At 37.8% G+C, this 18,228-nt stretch overlaps 3 protein-coding genes across 4 annotated transcripts in view; 2 read left to right on the top strand and 1 right to left on the bottom strand.

The window, feature by feature from the left end:
* bcl9l (bcl9 like) overlaps positions 1 to 2,913 on the top strand; it is a 39,213-nt gene extending 36,300 nt beyond the window's left edge. For both annotated transcript variants that reach the window (XM_007552320.2, XM_007552321.2), the window contains 2 exons: positions 674 to 928; positions 1,571 to 2,913. In XM_007552320.2, the coding sequence (XP_007552382.1) occupies positions 674 to 928; positions 1,571 to 2,658 (1,343 nt within the window). In that variant the 3' untranslated portion in view covers positions 2,659 to 2,913. The remainder of the gene's footprint in view (positions 1 to 673; positions 929 to 1,570) is intronic.
* Positions 2,914 to 6,165: 3,252 nt separating this feature from the next.
* Positions 6,166 to 9,995, bottom strand: cxcr5 (chemokine (C-X-C motif) receptor 5). The gene is made up of 2 exons (XM_007552319.2): positions 9,832 to 9,995; positions 6,166 to 7,433 (listed from the first exon to the last, which is right to left on the bottom strand). The coding sequence occupies exons 1-2, from the start codon at positions 9,862 to 9,864 to the stop codon at positions 6,372 to 6,374; spliced, it is 1,095 nt and encodes a 364-aa protein (XP_007552381.1). The 5' UTR covers positions 9,865 to 9,995; the 3' UTR covers positions 6,166 to 6,371.
* A 5,233-nt stretch (positions 9,996 to 15,228) lies between these two features.
* Positions 15,229 to 18,228, top strand: part of ddx6 (DEAD (Asp-Glu-Ala-Asp) box helicase 6) — a 14,089-nt gene continuing 11,089 nt past the window's right edge. The window contains exons 1-5 of the mRNA XM_007552317.2: positions 15,229 to 15,361; positions 15,998 to 16,547; positions 16,999 to 17,062; positions 17,151 to 17,255; positions 17,747 to 17,876. Of these exons, the coding sequence (XP_007552379.1) occupies positions 16,351 to 16,547; positions 16,999 to 17,062; positions 17,151 to 17,255; positions 17,747 to 17,876 (496 nt within the window). The 5' untranslated portion in view covers positions 15,229 to 15,361; positions 15,998 to 16,350. The remainder of the gene's footprint in view (positions 15,362 to 15,997; positions 16,548 to 16,998; positions 17,063 to 17,150; positions 17,256 to 17,746; positions 17,877 to 18,228) is intronic.

Raw genomic sequence — 18,228 nt, 5'->3', positions numbered from 1 at the left:
GCACTTTTTCACGAAAATCGGCCCGATTATGATCGGTGACTGATCGATCGGCACACCTCTACTGCTGATTCTTGATGTTACATTTCATAGGTTTTGAAACGGCAGACACCAAAATCCATTAAATTATTTTCTAAAAAAAAAAAAAAAAAAAAAAAAAAAAAAACGGCTGGGTGTGTTTTTTTAGCGCTTGAGCTGCTTTTAGAAACAGTAGGAACCCAAATGGAAGTACAAAAATGTGCAAAATTTGAATTTTGGATAAAAACTCCCCTTTAAAGTCTATACTCTGGGCTACAGGGAGTATGGATTTTAGAAATGGGGTGATGTGCTTCATCTTCCTGGTTTTAGTGAGACCACAAGCAGCAGCATTCTGGATCAGCTGAACTCTATTTTTTTATTTAGGTAGACTTGTGAAGACACTGTTGCAGTAATTAATGCTTCTAAAGTTAAATGCATGGATGACTTTCTCTAGATCATTCTGGAACGTTAGTCCTTTAATCCTGGAAATGTTCTTCAGGTGATGGAAGGCCGACTTTGTAACTGTCTTTGTGACTCTGAAGGTTCAGGCCTGAGTTCCTCACTTCACTCAGATGTCAGGAGTCACTAGTTTCTTTTAGATGAAAATCCCAGCAGTTACTTTGCTACTAATAACCTTTTTTTTTTGTGAATTTTGCAGGCCAGCCCCATCCTCCAAGAAGTTCCAGCTCAACGCCTCTTAGCCAACCACCTTCTATGAATGCCAGTATGCCCTTCACTTCCTCCCCAGGTGCAGCGCCATCCCAGAATCCTTTGTCCCTCATCATGTCTCAGATGTCGAAGTACGCCGTCCCCAGTTCGACCCCGCTCTACCACGATGCAATCAAAACAATCGCCACTTCTGACGACGAGATGCTGTCAGATCGACCTCTTCTGTCTGGTGTCACTATTGGAGGTACGAAGATACCACAAGAGAAACACAATGTACATTTACACATCAGCATTTAAGAAAAATCAAAACGATCAGTTGGATTAATCAAGATTAATCTGATCGATTATTGCAATGATCATCAACCAATTTAGTATTTGATCTATCTTTAACTGGAGTAAATAAAATGATTTTTAATTTAGTCCAAAGAAATATTTAGGGCTTAAATGATTAATCCAATTAATCATGATTAATTGGATTAATAACCGATTAATTTGATCAATTATTGCAATGATTAATCCAATTAATCATGATTAATTGGATTAATAACCGATTAATTTGATCAATTATTGCAATGATCATCAACCAATTTAGTAAGTGATTAATTAACTGGACTGAATTAAACCATACAGGAATGTTTGTGGCTGAAATTAATCGAGATTGATTCGATTAATCAGTTGTCGCAATAATCGTCAACTAATTTAGTAATCAACTAATCATTAACTGAAGTGGAGACTCAAAAAAGGCCATTACCTGAAAAAACAAAACTCTACAAAAATATGTACATTTCGCATATTAGATTTTTTTAAAAATGCACTCTGTTCACTGTTTGGAGTGAAATCAGTAAAGTTTGTTCTGTCCTCCATGTTTTCTCCTCTTCCTCTCCAGGAAATATGGCGAACGCCCAGATGTCTCAGATGCTGAACTGTCAAGGCTCCATCGGACCCCAGAACGAGCCTCGGAGCCCAATGGGTCTGGTCAGCCAAGGCCAGCAGCATCTGTCCCATGATGCCCCTGGGCCTGAACTGGGCATGCCGGCCATGAGTTCGGTCATCATGGGAGGCGGCGCGCCTGACGGGATGGGCCCCAGCAGCGCGTCGCCGCTGTCAGGGGGTTTTCCTCGCATGCAGCCGCCCATGCACTCTCCGATCGGAGGAATGCCGCCAAACTTCCCCCAGTCCAGCGACGACATCCTGCCGCATCAGCAGCTGCAGATGCTCAGCAAAGGCCACCATCAGCAGCGCGCGCCGCACCCGCCCGACTCCTTCCCGCCGCTGCCTCTGGGCGACGGCCCGGATCTGAGCGAGGTGATTCGGCCGACGCAGACGGGGATCCCAGAGTTTGATCTGTCGCGCATCATTCCGTCCGACAAGCCTAGCAGCACGCTGCAGTACTTCCCCAAAAGCGAGCCTCATCAGAACCCGCACCAGCAGCATACTCCACAGCAGCTGCTCAAGCAGCTTTCCCAACATGGCGGAGGCGGTGGTGGCGGTGCGTCATGCAACCCGCATCTAGCCAGCCTGCAGAGCATGGCGGAGCAGCAGCTGCCTCCCCACCCTTCGCACGGAGGGATCCGACAGGGTATGGGCGGGTCGAGGGCGGTGATGTCCGGCGGCGGCGCCATGTGTCCGCCGGGACACATGATGGGAAGGACAGGAATGATGCCGCCGCAGCAGCAGCCGGCCATGATGGCCAACAATCTCCTCCACCATCCGTCGGGGCCATACCCCGGCATGATGCCGCCGCAGCAGCACCCGCACAGCTTGATGGCGCAGCAGAACATTATGATGATGCAGGCGAAACAGAGGAGCATGCCGATCCCGGGGGAGCCGTTTGGACACCAGCGGCCCATGGTGGGGCCGCCCCACCCCCAGGCGGCCATGATGGGGCAGCAGCAGCCACTCCGGCAGCGGGGGATGTCTCTGGACAGTCCGATCGGCTACGGCTCCGGCGGCATGGCCAATATGCCTTTCTGACCCGGCTTCGTACTTACACAAACTTCCCAACACGTCCGGTTTTTGTGTACTGTTGTTCCCACCTGAGTGAAGTTCCTTCCTCCACATCTTCTTCAGATTAAGCAAAATTTGTGTCAAACATTTGTGCAGCAAACATTTTTGTTTATGCTGTTTTTAAAGATATTAAAGGAGACATGGTAGATAAAATTCACATTTTGCACTTTTTCATTTTTTCTTCTGAGTTTGTACTTCTAAAATCAGCCCAAACACTAAAAACAACAACATCCAGCTGCTTTTTGGGAATACGTTAATGTATTTTAAGTTCATGTGTTTGGAAAATTAGCTGGTTGAAAAATCTCTGGAATATAAAGTCACAAATCAGCAGGCACTGCCCCGTTACTTAGCAACCCCAGAGAAGCCCAGCCCCATTGCCTAGCAACCCCAGCAGAATTCCGCCCGTCACCTAGCAACCCAAGCTGAGCTCCAGCGCGTTTGGAAAAGACGAATGTTTTGTTGTTGACTTGCCATCCAGAAACTACAGCAGCTTATTTGGATTTAAAGTGATGGAGGCCCTAAAACGGCTCATTCTGACATTTTAAAGATATTCATAAATGTTTCCAGAGGTCATCAAAGGTCAACCAGCCAGTCTACATTTACAAATCAAATGAAATTGATACAAATTAACTCTGCTATGCTTGTGCAGCTAAAATATTTAGCACAGTTGATAATGATTTATTTGTTTTTTTGTGCTCGATCTTTGACCTCTGCAAACATTTAATATTTTTTAAATTTTGCTGCACAAACTTTTGACACCAACCTCATTTCATATGAAGACGGTTGGGGGGCCAACTTCACTCTGGTGTTAATCCCGTATATGTCTGAGTGATAATCTCCAAGTTTTCTGGGTTGAAGCTGATTTTAAGAAATGTAAAAATTTCAAAGCACTGTAACACTGTTCTATAAATTTGAAGCCATTTTCTAAATAATAAAAATACTGTAAATTGTGTAAATTTCAACAAAATCTGTGTATTTGCTTGGTGACGGTCGAGAGGAGTGCCTCAAATTTCTATTTGTTTTAATATCATTGATTTATTTTTTTTCTCCAATTAAAAAAAATTGTGAAAATAAATTATATATAAATATATAATATATACTTGCTGTATATAAGATGCAATGTGTGATTGTTTGAAGTTGTTCTGTCTGTGTTTTAATAGAAGTCTACAAATAGAATAATAATCTCTGGAGTTAATTTGGTTATTGTGTTTATTTCTTTAGGCAACATTTATTTGTCATATACATACATATACAAAAAACTTTGTTTAGCTACAATACAAGCAAATAATACAGTTCATTACAGCTGGATACCTTTTATCCATACAGTAAATACAAGATTGTGAAGGCAGAAACAGGAAATGTTGAGTATATTGATATATATATATATATATATATGTTATTGCCAATAACTGATGTCTACCAATATCATACATTTTTCTACCTTTTTCACACACTGTGAAAAAGAGACCACACCACTGACTTAAATTAAATTCCCCACAATCCTTTGCTGCATCACATGATCAAATCTTTTTTATTTATTTATTTTTTTTTATCAAACTTATATGTAAAAAATTACCAATACTAGCAATGATATATTTTGCAGCCCTAATGTTAACCCTTTAATATGGCATTACTTAAAAAATATTGTTGTACCTTTTGAGATGTATTTGTAGCTGACCTTTTCACACAAATTGAGCTTAATGTCCAATGTTCTATTCTGGGGACATTTGGTAATTAAAATAAAAACCTTCAAGCAGTTGGTTGTACAGTCAACCAACCAATCCAAAGGAATAAAAAACAAGGTCAACTACATTAAAGTACATTTTCAGAAAACAATCTACAGTCAAATGTCACATAAAAGCATTTTAAGGAGAATTTCAATAATTCATGAAATTATTAGACTGAAAACATGGAATAATTGGAAAACATGGTTAGAAAAAAGTAGCACCAAGGGACAGACCAACCTGAATCTATAAAATAAATACAGAGCACATAACAAATTAACATTGTGAATCGACTAACTTAATTTTCAGTGCTATTTAAATTCTGACATGCTAAAATAATTATGAAATGGTTTACTAAGTAGTCTGTTCATGCTAAGGAGATGAGTTCAAGACTAACTTTAGAAATTTTTGAAGAAAAAAAACATAGAAATTTCTGACTTTAAGAAGTTACAAATTTGCTAGAAAATGTTTTTTTAGATTAATCTGAGAAATGTTTTTATTTATTTTTAGAAATTTCTGAGTTTCTAAATTCAAAGACTTACATTTTGAAGCTCATGAAATTTCCATGTTTTCTTCTAGAAAACTTCTGAGATTAATCTCAAAAGTTGAGTTGTTTGTTTTGTTTTTCCACAAGCAAATTTGCAACTTTTCAGAAATTTTCATGTTTTTTTTCCAATAAATTTCTTAGATTAATCTCAAAATTTCTGGAGAGTTTGCATTTTGTTCCTAATATTAAGATTTTCGGCAAATAGGCGGGGGTCCGCTGTGTACGTAATTTTACATACAATGCCAATTCCTGTTTCCCTTTCCATTTCGTGCCCTTTATGGGCCCCATATGTAAAGCCATACGTACACTAGCGTACTTCACTCCGCGGAGGTCTGCGCATGCTCGACACGGACTCAAACTGGACGTTCGGTGTCGCACTGTGAACTGCTCGGCGGGAAACTGTTCAAATCGAACTGTTTTGAATGTGACACTGAGCTGATAAGGTTGAGAATCGGCGCCATCTTGTGGGAAAATGACGTCAAATTTTGAAGCGTTTCTCACGGAAGAGACAGCAACTTGGATGATACATCAACGACTTTCAGAGGAACGAAAAAGACGTGGAGGAAAATGCTTGCGCTCTGGGTAAGGATTAGACACCGCGTAGGAAATTAGTACGCTCGACTGAAATTGTGAATTGTAGCATAGGGCTGGACAACATGGCCGAAAACTTATCAGGAAAAGTGGTTCATATGAATCGACTTCGGGAATTATTATTGATTTTTTGTTTTTGTTTTAAATATTCGAAATACTTCCAAACTGGTGGCGTAACGTTTCCTGTTCAGTTTTAAGCAGCTGAGACACAGTGCTAGTTAACCGGTTTTTATTAGGTAATAAGAGAGTCAATTAATTAGTTGATGGCACAGATGTCACAGTAACCAATAAATCAATTAATCGCATGATAAATTAAAACACTGTCAATAATTTCCATTTGCATGATTTATTGTTTTTATCTTTTCTCTCTTTTTCTACCAATAACTAGATGGTAAGTATTCAGTCTGGTGCTTTGGTCTCAGCTAGACCTTTATTTTAAGGATAATTTTGCTTACAAATACTTCATAATTCATTTTATTTGTTGTTTCTGTTGTTTTGTTTATTTATTTTCGATATTCAAAATGTCTTCCAGTTCCAATGTAAATATTCATTAGCTTTCCAAGTTTATTGATCTTTGAGAATGTGTTCTTGCATTATTATATTAGTTGAAAATTGAATCAAACAACAATATTGTCATTTATCACAATAACTTCTGGGACAATTTGTTATTGTGACAGGTCTACCACCAACCTTACTTAGCTAGCCGTCAGAGGTTGAGCTAACATTCAGACGTATTATCTATTGATATTGAGATATATATTGTTCTTGATTTATTGGTCCATCCCTATTGGATAGCACTTTAGACTCTGAGTTGTTAGTCAGTACATGACCATGCTGTTCGATGTCGTTCCATCAGAAACAGACGGTCTTCCATAATTTTGAGCTTTGATAAATCGCAGGCAAAAGCGGCTGCAGCCCAGACGACACAGAAGATGCAAAAGCTCGTTACGAAACTGCACCCCAACAAACGCGTACAGGAACGGGTTGAGGCAGCAGTGTGAGACACCCAGACTCTCTGTCACAGTATGAGCTTGAGCTAGGACTTGTTTTGGCCAGCAGGTGTCACTCGTTACGACTTCCAGTTCAGCGAGAGTTTTCATCAGCGAGGTGATGTTGTTGGGTAGCCAGCAGACACAAAACACAATGGTGACGAGCAAGGCCAGCCGAATGGCTCCCTTCTTTGCTTGGCTTTTCTGACTCTTGAACAAAGTGATTACAAGTGCAGTGTAACAGTAACACATGACAGCCAGAGAGAAGAAAAAGGTCACATGATGCAAGAACCTGTTGGCCAGAACCCAGTTTTGCGCATTGATTTCATAACGATAATAATCGCACTCGAGCAAGGAGTCGTTTTTTTCTGACTTGACGGAGAGAAAGACGGCGTTGGGCAGTGACAACAGGAAACAGATGAGCCAAAGTGAAGCGCAGGTCAGGTGCACTCTTTTTGGGCGTCGACTTTGCATGCTGGGGATTGCGTGGACGATGGCCAGATACCGATCGAATCCAATGCAAGCCAGGAGGAAACTCCCACACAGGAGGTACATGTTTCTCAACACGCCATAGAGCATGCAGAAAAACTCCCCGAACAGCCATCCGGCGACGCTTTCGACCACGTTGAAAGGCAGCGTGAATATCAGTATGAGGTCGGCCAGGGCGAGGTGCAGCAGGTAGATCTCAGTGATGCGCAGCCGGCGGTGACGCTTCAGGAGGATGGTGACCATCAGGCCATTTCCGACCAAACCCAGGAGGAAGATGAGGCTGTTAAGGACCGGGCTGAACACGGAGTAAAAGTCTTGGAACACCAACACTTCGTTATCGCAGGTGAAGTCTTCTTTATTATCTGTGTTATTGTCATAGCTATAATATTCATAGTCTGTGTCCTGTGAAATAAAGAACACAGAGAATTTCGTTATGACACAGCAGTGGAATAAGAGTCATTACGTAACAGATAAACAGACTCGGTTCCGGAAGCTCTGAATGTGCCAGATTGTTTCCACTTCCTCTTTAAAGAGCTATTTTGAGTAGCAAAACATCCATAGCATCTAAAGGAGAACTACTTCCTGTAATCATCTGCAATGGATTCACTTGCTTCAAAAACACAAAATATTAACAAGAATTTTTAATTTTGTTTTAGTGCAAATGTCTTAATATACTTGTAATAAGACAAACAAGCTCCAGATATAGGAGCTTGTTTTAATTCAATAATTCCTTAGTATTGATGGAAATGTCTTAGTTCCACTGTTAGAATATTCCACTTGCAACATGGGAAAAATGTCTTTTTATAAATTAAATAATCTGCCACTGGAACTAGAACTTTTTCATCAATATAAAGATATTATTGACTTAAAACAAGCTCTTATATCTCGCTGAAAAGTTACTTTTAAGCTAGTTTTGTATTTTGTATATATCTTTTACTGAGATATTTTCTTTGGAAAGTAGTCCAAACGATTTTGTGTTTTTGCAGTGTATATCAAGTCTGAACGCTTATAATTTATTACTATCGGGAAATCCACAAAATTTAGTCACACGCCAACTGTTGATCCAAAATCCAGAGTATTTTGAAATTATTATTCTTCGCCCGTAATAATCAAACTTCATCAGATATTGGAGATGTGATTGGTCCATCCGTTCCTAACAGAGAATGATGCTGTCAGACTGCAGGTTTATCGGTGGTTCCTAAAGTTTCAAAGGCTGCGTTCATACCAGTCCTGTTTAGTCCGCTTTAATCAAACTGTAGTTCGTTTGTCTAGAAAGTCCAGTTCATTTATGGAGGTATGAATGCGCAACCAAACTCTGATGTGGACCAAAACAATGAACTCTGGTCTGCCTACAAACCTTGGTCTTGGTTCGGTTGATGTGAACTCTGGTGCAGTTCAAATGCATATGTGAACGCCAAGCGGACCAAAATCACTCCAAAAGCAGGAAGTGGACTACAGCGTAGGGCATTCTGGGTAAATATAACCAAAACAAATGTGCTAGCCTAGCTAGTCAACCGCATGCCACTTCATCTTTTGTTTGTTTACATTTCATAAAGAAGGAAGTTGCGCTCAGTGTCTTCAGACGTTTTCCTGTCGTTTCTTTTGGTGGTTCTTGGTGCAGCGCCTCCAAAGGCGAGGAGGGGAACAAGTTTTTCAAACGATTTTTTTCGTTTAACTCAGTGCATTGTGAAAAGGAACCGCTACAGCTGAAAATGTAACAAATGTTGCGACTTTGGTCCCCAATCGAACCAAATATACCGGAATATCAGGCGTGGAAACACCTTGACATAAATACTCATCACTTTTCATCTACTACATTCTCCTACTACTCTCCACTTTTGCAGTTAACCTCTGGTTTTTCTCTCCATATAAATTATACTTCATCTGAGATTTGTATCATTATGGTTTACCTTTTCTCTCTTTTTGACAATATTACTAAAAAGGCTACTTGTTGCTATGGTTGCCATGGTTACTCTAGTTTAGCTAGGTTTTTCTCCTAGATTAAATGACTTATGTCTGTGTCAGTACTTCTCTACTTTTTCTGTCTGCTTTTTCTCAAACTTCCAGTTTAAAGTAGAGTTTTTATTAAGACGACGTTTGTTGTAAATTGGTGCTATTTAAATAAACTGAATTCCTTATAAAGTTACATTAAAAAACATCAAAGATTTGAAATCTTTGTCAACTAAAAAATGAATAAAATATAATCGGTTCATCTTAACTTGATATTTACAATTTTGGCTGCTACTTTTAATTTGGTTAATTCATATAGCTGCAAATGACAACAAACAGCATCCATTTTATACGCAATAATGTGCAAACGCATATAAATAAATCTGATTATGTGCATTATTTCCTCTTTCTCTGCTATATCAGAGAAATCAGCCCCTCAGCACATTTCTTTTAAATATTCAACATGCTTTGGAAAAGTTCTTCTTTTCTGGTTGCTTGGTTAAATAACAGGAAGCAAGCAGTGCACACCTAATTTGAATAAATCCCATATGTTGCATACATCTTTCCTGTCTAGGTTTACTTAACACATTTAAGTAACAGGGCAATTTAAAGGAGAAAATAACAAACAAGCAAGAAATAATGCATTGCAGTTGCAAAATAAAGAAGAAAAATACAAATATTGGGTTTCCAGTTTAAAAATCTGTATTGGTTTTAACATTAAAATATAAGAATTCAGGTAAATCGACTTAAATTATAAAATGAATCCACTATCTGGAAATAAAAAAACACTTAAATATACGCTAAATGATGAATTAATCAGCGTTATTTTGAACGTGGGTTAAAGTCTCACCATGCCTCCAGTGTAGGTCTTTGTGAAAGCCATGACTGCGCGGCGCGGGAGATGATCGTTTCACACTTCTGCAGTGACAAAGCGCACACACTTCCTCTTATGCTTTCCTTTTAAATGTGCCTTTAAGCCTTTCTGTTGGGTGGAGACACGGAGAAGAGATTTAGCAGCCGATAAAAGATTATTATAGCCTTTAAACTGAATTCAATACGACCTGCAGACGGAGATTTTTAATTTGTAATCGGTAAAAATTAACATGAAGTACAACAGAATGTATTTGTGTTTTCATAACCGAGTTTTAACAAAACGTAAAACTTAATTTTTACTGAAAAGCCAACTTTGCTTAAATTTTTTTTTCGACTAATATCAGAAATTTTCTACAAAAAATGTGAAAATTTGTGAATTTCAAATGTCAAAAATTTCCAAGTTTTCTAGAAAATTTCTGAGTTTCTCTGAGTTTTTGGTGAAAATTTTCTCCTTTTTTTCTGTCTACGACGGCCCTGATGCATTGTCATAAAAATCCCTTTAAAGTTTTGGATATACAGTAAATACCAGGCTTCTTTATTTGCTTAATTTTAGGTTATTTTGTTTTGACCTATGATAGTCCCCACTTTTCTCTGTTTCTTTTTTCTTACTTTTTGTCTCGGTGGCTGTTAGATTTAAAATAAACCCAAAACAAGTTTAAAGTTTCATGCATCCAGTGGAGCATAATGACGAAAGCTGCAATGCTCCACTTGTGAAAGTAAAACTGTTTGACCTTCATTACTCAAATAACAATTTTGAATGCCGCACTACAAGTCAGGACTTGTTCAGTAAAATAAAACTAAATAAAACAATTCAGTATTTAAAATGAAGTTTACTGACCAAACTTTAAGGAGACTTTGTCTTTGCTTCTTTTGGGAAGAATGATAGTCTTATTATGTTTTACTGTGGTACTTTCTGTGGCAATATTCAGAGTTTTGTTTGATTTCTGACCTTAACTGTTTAAATATTAGGTCACTCACTTCGTTTCAGGGGATTTTAGAGTCTGTAGCCTCCAAACATCAACACAAAGTTTGGTGTTTTGGAAATGACTTAGATGTGAAGAAACGTGTTGTTTGCATGTTTGAGATTTAATGGGGGGTGAATGCGAATTACTTTTATTTTTTTTAAATATGTGAGAAACAAATTTAATTTCGATTTCACAATTAGTCACCATCTAGTTTCTCTCTCTCACTTAACCCATGTGCGTCTGAGGACGGAGGCAAGCATAGAGGACTATGGAAAATGATACAAGTTTTACGTGTTTGGGGTCGGTTGGACCCCATTTCTACACACAATGGTTAAAAACCTGATGAAATGCACTGAAGTGTGCAAAAAGAAAAGCATAAAAATGCTCAAAATTATTTTTGGAGGCGACAGGCTGGCATTTGCTCTGAAAGCACTTTTGCGAAGCTTTGCATTAATAAACTCCTATTGGCTGGCATCATACGTGTGCAAACCACTACAGCGAACCCTGAAGGTCACGGACTGAAGGTGTGAACAGAACCATATCATCTGCAAAAATCTGACGTTTCGAAACCAGATACCGTGATTTCCATAAACGCCACAAACGAGTTGAATTCTTCTGAAAAAAGTTCCACACATTGCTACAGTAAGATTTCTTACTGTAGCAATGTGTAAGGCTACCAGAGGTACTTCTTCCTGTTGAAAATACGTTTAAAGATGCTACGAAGCTGCTGGCATGTTTTTCAGTGTAGATTAAATAAGTTCAAACACCTTAAAAACATTCATTCTGACTTTGATCACTTATGTGGAGAGCCTTCCTGTGATCTGCTCGGTGCAGATGAAGTCGACTTTCACTTCAAGTTATGCATGCGCCCAGTTTTCTTTTGGTCACATGTTTGTTTTTAATCTTCCTAAAACATGTTCACCAGAAAACAAGTAGATATTTATAAATAGAGAGACAAATACAGTGTTGTTTTCACAGCTTTGAATAGAATATAAATGTGCTTTATTGTCCAAAAGTGGACAATAAAGCACATTTATTGCTTTATTAAAAGCAATAAATATGCTTTATTGATTTTAATAATAAAGCAATATTGTTAAATATTGCTTTATTCAGAAAATTTGGACTATGGAGGAAGGATCTGTGATAATGCTCATGTCTGCACCCAGGATGCAGCCATCTGTAGCAAAAGCAGCTCAACAACAAAACCAGTTCAGGTATAAGTGAAATTTTAAATCTGTTTAGTGTAAAAATAATGTAGTTTCTATTAAAATGTAACTTTTGGATTTTTTTTCCAGGTAATTCATGTAGAATATAGATACTCAAAAAAAAATTAGGACTACTTCTTTAGAAAGTAAGGCCAATTAAATGTGTACAAGTGACCTGTTGTGTTTCCTTGAACAGATTAGGAGAACTCTACGGGTGATACAAAACAAAATCATTCTTAGAGTATGAGATTCTGGTCATTTTGGTCTGCGTATGTTAAGCTGTTATAGGGCGTCTTGTCACTTTCAATCCAAATCAGCTGCTGCTGGCCACGCCCTCTAACTCAACAGATGAGCAATTATACAACCGTACATCTTTGAAAAGCAGAAGTAGAGCCTCCTGCACAATCAGCATGATTGCAGCAAGTGGTTTCTGGATGGTCTTTTCCAGCAGCCATTGTACAGCGCCTGCAGAGAAGCAGTTGAGACCAAATGGAGGAACAAAAACATGCAAAATGTCAGTTTTGCATAATAGGTCCACTTTAAGCTTTACAGATACAATCATTTAGCTGGTGTGAAATAAACATTTTATCATATTTCAAATGTAAATCTGTCTTTATCTGTTTTCGGCATTAAGCTGCAGCTGTGTGCTGCTGTCATTATGAAAACATTTGGAGGTATAAAACCATCTTTGATCAATGTTTTCAGTCACAGTTTGCTTAATTTTACACACATTATTTTTGTAAAAAAGATCTGCTTACAGAGAAAATTTTCTAGACGTGGTGCTGAAATAATTTATGTGTAGTAAGACTTTGTCAATACCTGTTGTGTTCAGCAGTCTAAATATTACATGTTTTAGCTAAATATACTTGTATGACTTTGTGAATAATTAGAACTTCTATTAAACTACAAAATCTACAATTTTGTGGCCTATTTATGGTATTTTGGTGCTAAAATGTGTAACAAACACCAGAAACAGAAATTGAGAATGGCTGCAATTTTTATGTCATTTTAATGGTTTATTATTGTTTTTTTATGTTCTTTACAAAAACATTATCACTTATTTTATCTTTGTAATGACACGTGAAGTGAACCTGCTTTATTTCTTCGTGGTTGTGAGATGATTATGCTCTGGAAATGCCTCATTCTCATATTTCCCCAGGTTTCATAAGTTGGTATCATGGTTCGGCCACTTGGGGACACAGAACAGGAAGTGAAGTCGTGCGTGTCAAAGTCTGAGCTGCTGTTCGTGACAGGACATCATGCTAGTCTTTAATCGCTGTCTGGTTTCTGGTAAAAAGTAATTTTTATGTGATTGCTGCTGAGTTTCTGGCTCTACTTCTCATGGAGAGAGAAAACAATTTTAGCAGGAAAGATGTTCAGCAACACGAGAACAGCTAAAAATAATTTTAAATAGAACAATGGAAAAGAGTCAATTTCTGCCAAAAAAAAAACAACCTCAGAAATGTTCTAGAAAAATCAAGAAAATGCCTGAGTTTGAAAAGTCAAAAATTTGCCAGAAAAAAAAAAAAAATTTTTTAATGAATTCCAGAATAGAATAATCAGAATAGAAACGTTAAATGAAGATTCCCGTCCTTGACGATCATCTCTATAAAAGCTCAAAGATTTAAAAAAAAAAAAAAAATAACAGACAAAAGAGGACAGTTTTTACAACAAAGTGTTGTCCTGAAGAAGGAAACAAATAGAGGTAGGATTAGACATTATTTTAATTAAAATAAAAAAGGACAAAAAGATGTCAGACAAGGAAAAAACTTGAATCGTTGAACAGGAATTGATTAAAGAATAATTCAAGATTTTAAACAAGGTTAAAATTAAAACATGAGCTTTGCTTTTATATTTCAGAGCAGTTTTACTGAGCTATGCAGGCCACAAGTTGAAAAGCGGCCAAAGTTACTTTTAGATTTAAACACTTTCTCTGATTTTAGTCACCAAATGTACAGAACTTACTGCAGTCATGAACTCACAGCAGTTGGAGGGTAACTGGTGACTGCAGTCCCTCTGCAGGAATGTCTGGCTGCGCAGCCTGGCGCTCACCAAGAAATCCCGGCTGCAGACCGCAGAATGCCCGGGGCAGCGTCCAAAGCCTACAGCACCCTCTGGTGGGAGAGCAGAGACACTGCAGATCCGGCTGCAGGGTTATTACTGTTAGAGGAACACAAACAGGGCGTTTACAACGAAGCTCGGACACTTTCTGGAAAAACGAGAGTTAAACAGTCTAAAGTTTCCTAGAAAAAAAATCAGAGTTATTTAGATTAATCTCAGAAAAAAGGAAATGTCAAAAATCGGCAAGAAAAGAAAAAGATTAATCTCAGAACTTTTCTAGAAAAGAAAAAATACAAATTCTGAGTTTGTAAAGTTTAAAATTTGCTAGAAAGTTTTCTGAAAATTACGAGAATAATATCAGAAATTTTGTAGAACAGTTTCAAATGTAGAAGATTCAATGTCAATCATGTTTTTATTATTTAGTTTTTAAAATACCAAGATTTGTACAAAACTTTGCATTTTTGTCTGTCTGATGACATAATTTTGTACAAATAAAATCGGGTGTTATTGTGTACTAGTACTAAGGTTAGTACATATAAGCATTATTTTAAAATAAATATTTAACTATTTGTTTATTTACATCTAATACTGTTTTTAAAAAATAGCTGAAGTGGTTATAAAAAAATTTGTAAAATGTGCCAAAGTTTTTCTTTTTAGAATAATAGCTAAAATACTTTATAACTAAAATAATTGCTAGTTGCAGCCCTATTTTGTTTTCCTTTTATCTATAGTTTATGTCACAGGAGAGCAGAGTACTTTACTCAGGTAAGAGTAAAAATTATCTATCCAAAAAATTACTTAAAATCACAGAATCAGACAGACCAAAACATAAAGTTCAGTAGAAATTTGGATATTTTAAGGACAAAAATTACAATATTTCATGTAAGTAAAAAATAAAATCAGGCAAAAGAAAATGTTTCCAAATCAGTTTCTTTCAATAAAAAGCTCATGAAACTTCCATGAAAATACAAAACAAAACAAAAAAAACCCAAAGCGATTTTAGCTTTTGTTTAATAAATAATAAACACCTCAGAGTTTACACAGTTGCGATGTTGACATTTTAATCCGTGGCGCATTTCTTCGCAAGGAAACCTTAAATGTTGATTTGTTGATTTGAAATGGAATCAGCTGATTTGTTGGCTGCGGACGGCTTCAAATACGGCTGGGAGCCATCTTGAATCCTTGTTTGACAAGACTCTCTCGTAGTCAGCTAAAAAAAATCCAGTACACTGTACAAAAAACCGCAAACGGAACCGCTTTATTTCTGTTATCCAAGGTAACTGCGTTTGTATTCAACCCGAGACAAAGTAATGACATCTATTCGACTGTTGGCGTTTTCTGACGGCTTTTACCTTTAATGGTGAACGTTAATTCGCCTCCATTAGCCAGTTAGCTCGTAGTTAACCAGTCTTGTCACTAATCGACAAGCGAATAATTCGGACTGTTAATAATATTGTTCGAGACGATTTAACGCTAAAACACAGACCAGAAAATGTAAGTCGTGTATTAGCTTTTTGGAGTATATTTGAATACGGAATCCTCATTGCTGGCGCAAATCTTTAGCTTCATGCGCTAGCTCTAAGGTAACTTGGCCCCATTTGACGTTGGTTTAACAAGCTGGATAAAACTGGGAAGAAGTTATTTTCTTCTTTTATTTTATTCTTTTGAATACACGTATCTATATGTGAAACAATAAATATGTTGGCAAATTTGTTTCACCGTGACGCTTTGCCTTGCTGTTAGCATTTAGCAACGGTCACCGCAGGGTCGACTAACTTGACTTTAGGCCAACTCCTAGCTAGCGCTTCTTACGATTAAAAATGCATTTTTTAAGGCTAAATATTGTGAATCACTTATTTAACTGACCCCTGTCTTTATTCAAGTGTTTCCTTCTGTGTTTCTTATATTTCAGGGTTGGACAGACTTGAAAGGACACAGAGGCCCGGTTAAGCTAACGGGATGGCTAACTGAGCCAACGTTTAAAAGCTAACTAAGCCTTCCTGGCGTGTTGATTTCCAGATAAAGTTGGCCGATTATCCCTATGCGAAGCCCTTATTTAATTTTCATGCTCAGAAGTCTTAGTAAATTCGAAAGGACGAGTTCATTTCTTGACACTTGATGCCCCATTAGTTTTGATGAGTAATTTGATTTATTGAAAAGCCAAGGGAAATCTTTAGTTTGAGTAGTCCCAGAGAAGTGGACTCTGTTTGTTTAGAGACTGTTAAAGATTTAATTGGTATTGAAGTAAAATAAAAATAAGTGGACATGAGCACCACCAGGACAGAGAACCCAGTGATTTTGGGCTTGTCCAACCAGAACGGACAGCTGAGGAGCTCGGTGAAACCTGCAGGGGCACCAGGTGGCGGTGGAGGAGGTCCTCAACCAACGCAGTTAAACCAGATGATAAAAGGCACAATCAACGGCAATTCCCAGCCAGCCCCTCCAACAAACGCTGTTATCAAGTAAGTCCTGCCACCGAAGAAATTAATATTTATCAAAGATACCCCAATAAATCAGCGAAATAATGGATTCTGTCATTTTTTTTCCACTTGATTCGTTCCAGTACATTGCATTCTGCCAATGTTTTCACTTGATTTGTTCCATAGTATTGGATTATATCAGTTTGTCCGCTTGATTTATTCCAAAATATTGGATTCTACCAATTTTTTCAACTTGATTCAGTCAGATCAGTGGGCCAAATGCTGAAAAATGAAATTAGATTTCAGGATATAATCATGTCAACTATGCATTTTAAGGTGAATAATATCAGGATAAATACTGAAGGCAGATGCTTTGGTAGTTAACTCATCTGTGTGAGAATCCTGCAGAGAATCTGTTGGAATCAGTCCTGAGAATCATAATCTTCATGAATGTCTCTCTTTATACTGTGAATGTTTTTCTTTACCCACTCAGGCCTGGAGACGACTGGAAGAAGAATTTAAAATTGCCCCCAAAGGACATGAGGATCAAAACTTCGGTAAGTAGAAATAAAATTTGAATTTTAATGGCAAAATACACATCTATACATCCTGTAATCCTACTAATGAGCTATTTTGTGGTTGCAGGATGTGACTGCAACTAAAGGCAATGAGTTTGAAGATTATTGCCTAAAGAGGGAGCTACTTATGGGAATCTTTGAGATGGGCTGGGAAAAGCCATCTCCAATTCAGGTACAGCCTCAAACTGGTTCTCAAACTTTGGTCTGTCGCAGTAATCTGGGCGAGCTGCTGCTGTGTTAATCTCAGTGGATATCTGTGGGTTTAGATTGAACCAGTCTGGACTGGGTTTGGTAGAAAGTGAACTCTTACATTTGAAGATGAGTTATTTTTATCTCGTCCTGCTGTTGCCTTTCCGTTTTCTCTCCCATTGATTCAGCTGGAAACATTTAACCGCTAAACTGGTTCTCATGTTAAAACTCAGATCTGAATGGAATTAAATTTTGAAAGTGAGTCAATTTTAACTTTAATCTTTCATGTCTGTTTTAAAGAATGACGGAGAATAATAATGATTTAAACATGTGATGACAGGAAAAGACAGAAGATACTGCGATAATCAGTTTGTGGAGGGAAATTTATTTGGTTTCTGCTTGAAATTGATATGAAGCTTTAACGGTTGAAGATGTTTTGTACATGAACAGGAGACGTGTTTTGTTCTTGTGCAGGAGGAAAGCATTCCCATCGCACTGTCAGGCAGGGATATTTTGGCCCGAGCCAAGAACGGCACAGGAAAGAGCGGAGCCTACCTCATTCCCCTGCTGGAACGCATCGACCTGAAGAAAGACTGTTTACAGGGTCAGTCCGGTTTCTGCTCATTTAGCTGCTGCAGGTTCACATGGCGAACGATCAGAGAAATTAAACCGCATCCAGGACCGAGACTTTAAAACATGAGTTCAAGTTAGACTTACTTCTAATTCGTTATTTTATGCACAAAAAATAAAAATGTTCCTTTTTTAATTTTGGGGAATGTAAAGTTTAGGGCTGAAACGATTCCTCGAATGATTCGAGTACCTCGATTACTAAAATTCGTTTACAACAGCCCTAGTAAAGTTGACGTTATTGGTACTTAAATTTTGGAGATGGAAAAATCTTCAACTACATCAAGAGTTAAATCTGGAGTTTTGCCTCAAGTTTATGCCAAGTAATG

Source organism: Poecilia formosa, unplaced genomic scaffold (assembly GCF_000485575.1).
Source record: "Poecilia formosa unplaced genomic scaffold, Poecilia_formosa-5.1.2 Scaffold48, whole genome shotgun sequence".
Classification (NCBI taxonomy): Eukaryota; Metazoa; Chordata; class Actinopteri; order Cyprinodontiformes; family Poeciliidae; genus Poecilia; species Poecilia formosa.
This window is presented reverse-complemented; position numbering and strand designations above follow the sequence as displayed.